The sequence below is a fragment of the Malaclemys terrapin genome, chromosome 13 (genome assembly GCF_027887155.1).
Source record: "Malaclemys terrapin pileata isolate rMalTer1 chromosome 13, rMalTer1.hap1, whole genome shotgun sequence".
Classification (NCBI taxonomy): Eukaryota; Metazoa; Chordata; order Testudines; family Emydidae; genus Malaclemys; species Malaclemys terrapin.
Window position 1 is genome coordinate 18,325,544 of NC_071517.1, and position 10,172 is coordinate 18,335,715.

At 46.8% G+C, this 10,172-nt stretch overlaps 1 protein-coding gene across 1 annotated transcript in view; it reads right to left on the minus strand.

Moving 5' to 3' along the window:
* SEPTIN9 (septin 9) overlaps positions 1-7,809 on the minus strand; it is a 252,992-nt gene extending 245,183 nt beyond the window's left edge. The window contains exon 1 of the mRNA XM_054047105.1: positions 7,593-7,809. Coding sequence (XP_053903080.1) covers positions 7,593-7,614 — 22 coding nt within the window. The 5' untranslated portion in view covers positions 7,615-7,809. The remainder of the gene's footprint in view (positions 1-7,592) is intronic.
* Positions 7,810-10,172: the final 2,363 nt, after the last annotated feature.

Genomic DNA, 10,172 nt, shown 5'->3' on the forward strand with positions numbered 1-10,172 from the left:
TATGAGTCAACGGTGTAACGCTGTTGCAGAAAAAGCAAACATAATTCTGGGATGTATTAGCAGGAGTATTGTAAGCAAGACACGAGAAGTAATTCTTCTGCTCTACTCTGTACTGATTAGGCCTCAACTGGAGTATTGTGTCCAGTTCTGGGCACCACATTTCAGGAAAGATGTGGAGAAATTGGAGAAAGTCCAGAGAAAAGCAACAAAAATGATTAAAGGTCTAGAAAACATGACCTCTGAGGGAAGATTGAAAAAATTGGGTTTGTTTAGTCTGGAGAAGAGAAGACTGAGACGGGACATGGTAACAGTTTTCAAGTACATAAAAGGTTGTTACAAGGAGGAGGGAGAAAAATTGTTCTTCTTAACCTCTGAGGATAGGACAAGAAGTAATGGGCTTAAATTGCAGCAAGGGAAGTTTAGGTTGAATATTAGGAAAAACTTCCTAACTGTCAGAGTGGTTAAGGACTGGAATCAATTGCCTAGGGAGACTGTGGAATCTCCATCATTGGAGATTTTTAAGAGCAGGTTGGACTAACACCTGTCAGGGATGGTCTAGACAATACTTAGCCCTGCCTTGAGTGCAGGGGACTGGACTAGATGACTTCTCATGGTCCCTTCCAGGTCTATGATTCTATGAAAGTCAAGATTAGCATACTGGAGGTCCTGACTCCCCATCCAGTGCTCAGAACACAGCTCTCTCTCAATAACCTCTACATTTATTCTAAGTACATTGATCATGAATGAACTATACAAGTATTTCTTCTGCAAGCACCCTGTTAACAAGTCTGTAGTTTATACAGTGGCAGTACAAGCAGGAAACCCCTTGGTCACCCATAGATGTTCTTCAGAAGGATTGAGAGCTACAGTATACAACCCAAGGGTCTGATCACATCCACGTGGGCAGACCCCTGTTGTGTGGAGCCCAACCAAGGCCCAGGCCTCTCCCTGTTAGGAGCAGCAGTGTCCTAGATGGAACCATTCCGAGGTTCCTGTTCAGTTCAGGATGAGGAGTGTAACTGGCCACCGGGGGAAAGTTTTTGAAGACTTGCAAATCCCAGATTTTGTGCAAGTTTCCCCCGAATCCTGCTCAACCGGTGGGTCACATCCAGTCCCGTGGGGTAATTCAGGAGGTAATTAGGGCACTCATTTTTCAAATATTCCCAGCATCATACACATTCCTTAAGCAATTCTTGCCAAACTTGGAGGTCACCTGAAGGTCATTCTGAGTCAAGCCTCAGCCTCACCTCTCAATGTGAGCCTTGCTTGTCTATTGCATTGTTGGCAATGCACCTGGATCTGAGTAATGGAAAAGGGAACATTGTATCCTTAAAGAAACAGTATCCCCTAGAGAGGATCCCAGCACAACTGAAACATCTCAGGACAACTCTCCTCTCCCCACGGATCTGAAAAAACAAGCGTGAGGAGTTACAGTTGGCGTCATAGTGGATGCTTCTTGTTCTTAAACCTGCCTTGTAAGATTCCTCCTGAATCTTTAGACCCTTTATAGCCTCTCTCCCCTCCCGCCACCTCAGTATACTCAGGCCCAGAACATTGCAGGGCTGAGCTGTGTATGCCTGCAGCTAAAGCACAAAGGTCTGAATGTCTGTTTATGGGTAAGAGGTAAAGTATCTAAAGCAAGATCTCCAGCCCAGCCACACCTACATGGCAAGTGTTCAAAAGCCACAGCAGATGTATATGATTTCCCCGCACTGCCTCAGAAAACGTAAATCCTGCTTGGGCTGGGAATAGCCCCACAGCAGGAAGATGCAGCAATAGCATTACAGCGTGCCCAGCAAATAGAGGGCCTGAGCCAAAGCCCAGTGAAATCCATGGGAGTCTTCTCATTGACTTATGTGAGTTTTGGATCAGGTCCATAGTAAGGATTCAGAGCGCATTGAGGGAGTGGGGCAAAGTCTGGTACCTTGGGAGACTGAATTTAAGCCCTGCGGCCCCTCTCTAGCCTCGCAAATCTTGTGAAACGTGCTTGTTGCTTCCTAGTGCCGTAGCTTTGGGGCGTTCATTAGCCGGTCTCTCACAGCCGTACTTTTGCTTCTGGCCGAGAAGGCGTTGTAGTTCAAATCCCACAGCGCAGTGCTGGGGTTCGTAGTGCTGGCAGAAAGGTGTCATCTTTTCAGCCGAGCCGTTTTGGCATGTTCCCTTCCGCCTCTCATTAGTTCTCCCGACATTCCCTGTCAAACAAGTTCTGATAGTCTGCACAGTCAGTGAGCTGCAGTAACCTTTCTTTGTAAAGCCAGCAGGATTCCCTGTGACCAGCCCAAAAGAAAACCATACATCTACCAAGATTTGTAATGTTATCCAATTTATAAGTTTAAGCAGGCTTGGGTCTGACCAGTCCTGGGTCCGGATGGGAGACCACCAAAGAAACCTAAGGCTGGTAGGGGATGGTAGTGATTCAGTATGTGACACTCTTCCTTCTGCATCAGCAAAGAGCCAAGCCCCCCAAAGGATATTATGGGGAGCTGTACCCATTTTGAATTCTAATCCTGCCCTCCAAAGCACTAGCCTTTTGGCTGAGTTATACACAAGTTCTGATTATGTATGGTCAAGATCGAGTCCACTGTGCCTTTTATTGAATCATAGAAATGTAGGACGGAAGGGACCTCGAGAGCTCCTCTGATCTAGTCTCCTGCACTGAGGCAGGACTGAGCATTATCCTAGACCATCCCTGACAGGTGTTTGTCTAAACCTCTTCTTAACAACCTCCAGTCACAGAGATTCTTTACCCTCCCTAGGTAATTTGTTCCAGTACTTAACTACCCCCACAGTTAGGAAGTTTTCCCTAATGTCTAACTTAAATCTCCCTTGCTGAAGTTTAAGCCCATTACTTCTTGTCCTGTCCTCAGTGGATAAGGAGAACAATTTATCTCCCTCCTCTTTATAACAGCCTTTTACGTATTTGAAGACTGTTATGTCCCTCCTCAGCCTTCTCTTCTCCAGACTAAACAAATCCATTTTTGTTTCAATCTTTCCTCGTAGGTTGTGTTTTCTAGACCTTTAATCATTTATGTTGCTCTCCTCTGGACTTTCTCCAGTTTGTCCACATCCTTCCTGAAATCTGATGCCTAGAACTGGACATAATACTCCAGTTGAGGCCTTATCTGTGCTGAGTACAGTTGAAGAATTACTTCTTGTATCTCACGTACAACACTCCTGCCAGTACATCCCAGAATGATGTTCGCTTTTTTTGCAACAGTGTTACACTGTTGACTCATATTTAGTTTGTGATCCATTATAACCCCCAGATCCTTTTCTGCAGTACTTCCTCCTAGGCAGTCATTTCCAATTTTCTATGTGTGCAACTGATTGTTCCTTCCAAAGTGTAGTGATTTGTATTTGTCTTTATTGAATTTCATCCTATTTATTTCAGATCATTTCTCCGGATCATTTTGAATTCTAATCCTGTCCTCTAAAATGCTTGCAACCCCTCTCAGACTGGCATCTTCTGCAAATTGTATAAGTGTACCCTCTATGCCATTATCCAAATCATTTATGAAGATACTGAATAGAACTGGACCCAGGACAGATCCCTGTGGGACCTGACTTAATATACCCTTCTGCTTTTCTATGAACCCATTGATAACTATTCTTGAGTATGGTTTTACAACCAGTTGTGCACCCACCTTATAGCAGGTTAATCTAGACTATATTTCCCTAGTTTGCTTATGAGAAGGTCATGTGAGAAAGTATCAAAAGCCTTACTAAAGTCGAGCTATAACACATCTACTGCTTTCCCCTATCCACAAGGCTTGTTACCCTGTCAAAGAAGGATATTAGGCTGATTTGACATGATTTGTTCTTGACAATTCCATGTTGACTGTTACTTAGCACCTTATCTTCTAGGTGCTTATAAACCGACTGTTTGATTATTTGCTCCATTATCTTTCCAGGCACTAAATTAAGATGACTAACCTGTAATTCCCTGGGTTGTTCTTAATCCCTATTTTATAGATAGGTATTATACGTGTCCTTTTCTAGTCCTCTGGGATCTCTCCTGTCCTCCACGAGTTCTCAAAGATAATCGATAATGGCTCCGAGATCGCTTCAGCCAGTTCCGTAAGTATATTAGGATGTATTTCACAAGGCCCTGCTGACTTGAAGACATCTAACTTGTCTAAATAATTCTTAACTTGTTCTTTCCCTATTTTAGCCTCACATCCTAGCCCATGTACACTGATGGTCACTATGTTAGTCGTCTGATCACTGCTAATGTTTTTGATGAAAATGGAGACAAAAAAAGATATTTAACACTTCAGCCATTGCAGTGTTTTCTGCATTGTCTTTCCCCCCACATTGAGTAAAGGGTCTACTCCATCCTTGGTCTTCCTCTTGTTTCTAATGTATTTGTAAAATGTTTTTTTTGGTATCCTTTGTGTCCCTAATCTCATTTTGTGTCTTGGCCTTTCTAATTTTGTCCCTACATGCTTGTGATGTTGTTGTTTTTTATATTCATCCTTCATAACTGACCTAGCTTCCACTTTTCATGTGATTCTTTTTTGAGCTTCAGGTTATTGAAGCTATCTTTATTAAGCCAGGATGTTCTCTTACCTATGCATTGGGATAGTCTGTTCTTGTGCCCTTAATACTATCTCTTTAAAAAACTGTCAACTCTCCTGAACTCTTTTTTCCCTTAGACTTGCTTCCCATGGGATCTTACCTACCAATTCTCTGCGTTTGCTGAAGTCTGCCTTCTTGAAGTCCTTTGCCTTTTTTCTGCTGTTTTCCCGCCTACTATTCCTTAGAATCATGAATTCTATCATTTCATGCTCACTTTCGCCCAGGCTGCCTTTCAACTTTCAAATTCCCAACCAGTTCCTCCCTGTTTGTCAGAATCAAATATAGAACAACCTCTCCCCTAGTCACTTTCTCCACCTTCTGTAATAAAAAGTTGTCTCAAAAGCATTGCGAGAACATAAGTGGGGGTTTCAACCCTAGTGTCCTGGCCAAATTCCAACCCACACAATTACATTCTGCCTCCCTAACCTTCCTCTTGTTGTTTCCATTGAACAATATAAACTTCCCTTCCTTTTTTAAACAACTGCCACGTTCCAGCCCAGAAGTGGCTGCATCTTTGTGATGAGCAAAGTGTTTCTAATGCACAATTTGAATCCCTTTTTGGATGGACGGTACTAAACAAATGTCAAAGCTGAACCGTACTGTAGTTATTTGGAATTGTGCTCACTGGGGCAGTCTCATGAGATACACATCTCACTAATGCCAGGAGATTTGCAGTCACTCAGTTTTACCCCACCACACATCAGTACGAAGCAAACATGACAGCCCAGGACAGTCAGCTTCAATAGCAAGGAGCCACAATTTCAGCTCACTGCACATTGACAAGGCTCCTTAAGGTATGGGATTAAAATATGTAATGCTCATATTCAGCCATGTTGTGCAAAGTAGAACATATGTGTTGTCTAGTATTTGGGAGGCGTCAGGAGGCATCAGAAAAGGGTTGCAACCCATCAGATGTTTTTCTATCTATGCCTTTCTAACAGGCCCATCACTGTGGTACCTGTGTGCCATGTTTTGCCATTGTTAGCTGCCCCACCTACATAAGACCTATTGGGCCAGACCTTCCATAGAGATAACTCAGCATGGCTTCGATGAGGATGCACCAGCTAACACCAGCTGAGGACCTGGCCCCTTATTTTTAGGAGCAGGGAGGTATTAGGAATCCCTTCTGCCATCCTGGCCTCTGCACCTTCTTTTTGCCCTAATCCTACCCTTGAAATTACCCTCCACTTTCTATGCTCCACACATTTCCTATGCTCCATCAAATTCCCCCATGAAACACACTTCTTTTGCCCTGCTTTCTCACAGTCAGGAACTGTGGTCACTGCTACTGTCCTCATGCCATCTTTTGCTGTACTGTAGCTGTCCTATCTAGCTTGTAAAACTGCCCAGGGCAATGGCCCATCTAAATTACATGCTTTGTAAGGCATGGTGCTATATTAATAATAATACTTTCACCAGCTATGGGTCCCAACATGTAAAGTCATAATAAAACCACCAGAACAGTCTGTTGATTGACACCAATAAGAGATATATTTTAGGGGCGGGAGCTCGAGACTAAACACACAACAGTAGAAACGTTCTGAATGGACATAAGCATTGGAGTAATCCGAGGCATTTCCACTGGGGAGCTCTGAAGACAAAGCACCGAGTCCAACTTGCTCCTGTGGTTTATGAGATCATCCAAGCCCCCAGAAGGGATTCGAGTTGGCTGTTATGTGGCTTCAATAAGTCACAGTATTTTGGCCACTCCAAAAAGCAACGAAATACCAGCGAAGAAGCTAACCCACGCAATGGTCCAACAAGAAATGTGACTCAGGCTGCTTGGAAGAGACCAGCATGTAGAAAACAGCCCACATTCTGCAGGCAGTCACATCCAGCCTGCCCCACTGAAGTCACTGGGGTAGTAAGGGTGTAAGTAGGCAGAATTTGGCTTAAGGAATTTAAAGTCACAGGCTGCTGGCTGGACCAGGAGTAGAACTCAGCTGTAGAGAGCAAAATGTACCTGAGTGCTAGCAGGGACCCTAACTGCAGTGTGTCAGTTGGGTAAGAGATTGGTCTTATACAGGGGTTTTGCCCTCACTATCACCCACTGATCACTTATTCCAGGGATATGTTAGTTTGACCTTACAGGGTGTCAGGAATCCAGGCTAACTTTAGCTACCCCCCTCGCATTGTACCAGCGGCAGCTCTTTCAGAAGCTGCCAATGCCAGGCTTTAGGGTGACCAGATGTCCCGATTTTATAGGGACAGTCCCGATTTTTGGAGCTTTTTCTTACATAGGCACCTATTACCCCCCACCCCCATCCCGATTTTCCCACTTGCTACCTGGTCACCCTACCAGGCTTTCACAGGGCTCGTAGGACTCTGCTCTAATGGGAAGGCTGAAGATGAGGGGGTAGGAGCTGTAACTGGTGACTCAGCATCCAGGAGGCAGAAGATTACCTTGGCAGGACTGTAACCAGCTGCAGCCCCACCGCAGCCAGTGACCTACACTGGCTGTCCCCGTAGGAGTGAGTGCAAAAGAGCCTGCATTGACTTGGAGTAGAGCTGGGGAGTGGAGGGTGCTTGAAAAAAACAGCAGGGTGGGATAGAGGGCACTGATTCAGACCCACACCACCCTCCCACGACTCAGTTCACAGCACACATGCTATAGCGTCCCTTAGAACAGGAAATGCAGCCGGTAACTTAGGCACCGCTTTGCTTTTTAGTGTCCCTCTTTTGTTCCAAGCTGACCGACCGCCGTCCCTTGTGGCGTGTGCTGTCACAGTGACGTGTAGGTCACAGGAACTGCATTCACGGACATTTCCAGTGGGCTGGCACAACCTGCCTCCCTGGGTTTGCTCTGGGTTTCTTAAGCCCTTTCCATTGATCAAAGACTTTCATTTATAGGCAACAAAACAGCGGCTCTCCTCCGACAGAGAGAACTAGAGCAAGAAGGGCTTGTACATGCCATACTGTTATTTTTAAGTGTTGGTTTTGTACACACACGCACAGCCGAGCTTACTGATTCGAGAACACCCGGCAGCCACCAAACCAGGGCCCGCTTTGCTCACCTGAGTGGACTGATTTCTTCATGCTGCCACGGTCGCGGATGTTACATAGGAACAAAATTCCGTGCCGGGATGGCGTTCCAAGTTGCTCCTGCGACTAATCCCCAGGGTGATGTGTGACTGGCTTAGTCCTGTTGTTCCCGCAGGCAGGGATCAGCCAGGGGAAGTGCACTCCTCCTGTACGCTGGCTCCACACACCGGGAGCTCCAGCTGAGGGGCAGCCCAGCACACTCCCAGCAATTAGAACACACCTTTCCTAATCTGATGTTCAGTTCTGGGCCGTTCCAACTGCGCTGACATTGGCAGGGGAAGGAGGAGAGCTCAGCCTCCCTGGTGGTTTAACCTTTTCCCCTCCGAACACAAATGCACTCTGCAGAATCTTTCTGCCAGCTCCCGGGCCTGGAACCTCCCGCAGATTGAACCTGTGCAGCCAGGAACAAAATCTACCTGAGTTTCTTCCTTCGAGCCCCGAGCCACCCCACCACCGTTGACTCAGCCCCTCCCCCTCTACATAGGTCAGGATCACCCCAGTTCTAGGGAGAAGCAGTTTCTAGTTCAAAGTACATTGCTGGCCTGTCAGCCTGATTAGTGTAAACATCTCCTCTTTGCTCTCCAAACCCGCACAGAGAGGCGAGGCTGCCAGGCAAGTGAAGCATTTGCTTAGCTTCCCGCCTTGGGGTTGTATGTGTGCGTGCGTGTGTGTAACAACCATTCATCACACTAAAGAGAAGCAGCCCAACAGCCAGCCACATACCAGACAACCAGCTTCACAAAGCGGAGGGAGATTCTCCCCCCTGACACACAAGTCCACTCATTGCCCTTCATAGCATCTGGGGAGAGGAAAGGCTCAAGTCTGATACATGGTCTGGGTGTCTCAGCAGCCCAGAGACGAGACACATGCTTCTGATTACTGGCAGTGTGAAGTGCATGCTGGGTAATCAGTAGCCAGGCAAATATGCTGGAGGCATTGTTAGCGCAGAAAGAGGAGAACATTGAGAAGAGAAAGGTCGAAGAACTGGATTCTGCCCCATGGAATTGGACTCTTTATGGGGGAAGGGCCTAAGTTGGTATCAATGGGAATCTTTCCATTGACCTGAGACTCATTCAGCAGGAGGAAAGGTAGCAGAACCTCCCCCCAAAGCCTTGTCTACATGAGAAAGTTGCACCGGTTTAATAAGATGTGCAATTTGGAAACTGATTTAGTTACAGGGCCGGCTTTAGGACCTGTGGGGCCCGATTCCGCGGTCCGGGTCTTTGGTGGCACTTTGGCAGCGGGGGTCCGCTCTGCGTCTTCTGCGGCACTGAGGGACCCCCCGCCGCTGAAATGCCGCTGAAGACCCTGGAGCGCCCCCCCCGCCCACCCGCCGCCGAAATGCTGCCGGAGCGGACCGCTGCCGGGTGAGCCTAAGGCGCAGGGCCCTCTTACCTGCGGGGCCCGATTCCGGGGAATCGGCCTAAAGCCAGCCCTCTTTAGTTAAACTGGTGCAAGCCCCTGTATGGACATTCTTATTTCAGTCCAGAGCAACATATTTCCATTTGGCTTAAGCCTATCAGGATCTGGTTTAAACTAAAAGAATATGAGCCAGATTTAAACTGAACTAAGCATGTCCACACAGCAGTTTGCACAGGTTTAATTGAAGTGATTTAAACACTAATTTAAGTTAAACTGGCACAACTTTCTCATGTAGACAAGGCCTGAGATAAAAACGATGCTGTGTGAGGACTGACTGGCTCCTAGCTACAGTTTTTCACCTCTAGGTCATCAGTTTGAATCCAGCTCGATTCATTAGTTATTACCAGCTGATGGTGTTTGGTGCTCTGGGTGAAATGAGTTTGTTGGGTCTCAGTCCAGTTCCCCCTGAGCAAGTGTCCACACCACACAATCCACCATCCCAGCTGGCTCCAATTCCTGTCTCAGGAGAGCAGTTGTAGATTGAATGGGCCATGGAGCCTGAGCTGCCCTCTAACCCCCCAGAGGCACTTGCATGTGTCGTGAAGGAAGCTGCTGAGCCAGCAACTTTCACCAGCACTGGATTTGCACAAAATAGTAAAATATTGACATTGTGGTTTGCGAAAGGCCCCCTCACCATGTTGTCAGCTGTGTGGCCACTGCTTTAACCCCCCCGCCTCCCCTCCCTGGGACTGTGTAAGCTTGTGTCTCATTACTGAGAGCCCAGGGCCATCCCTGCTAGTATTCAGCAATCCAGAGGACGGGTGACTCACCTACTTGCTTTTACTCCCACTGTAATATCCTGCAAGGAAGTCTGTTGCTTTGCAATCCTGCCTGGCACAGGGTTGGTGTGCTCTGATCCTGGCATTGCATGAGGACACGAAGAGACCAGTAGCCCATCCCATCATTAAACAGCAATACCTAGCTTGTCTTTCGAGCAGATCTCAAAGCGCTTTACAAGTCATGAGCTCCATTTTACAGGTTAGAAACCACGGCACAGAGAGGTGCAGTGACTTGCCCAACATCATTTGGTGGGCCAGTGATGGAGCCAGGAAGACAATCCACAGCTTGCTTGGTTGAATGCTAATCAAATATCCTGCTTTCTGGGCTGCCCCCCTTGTCTCTGCGCCTCT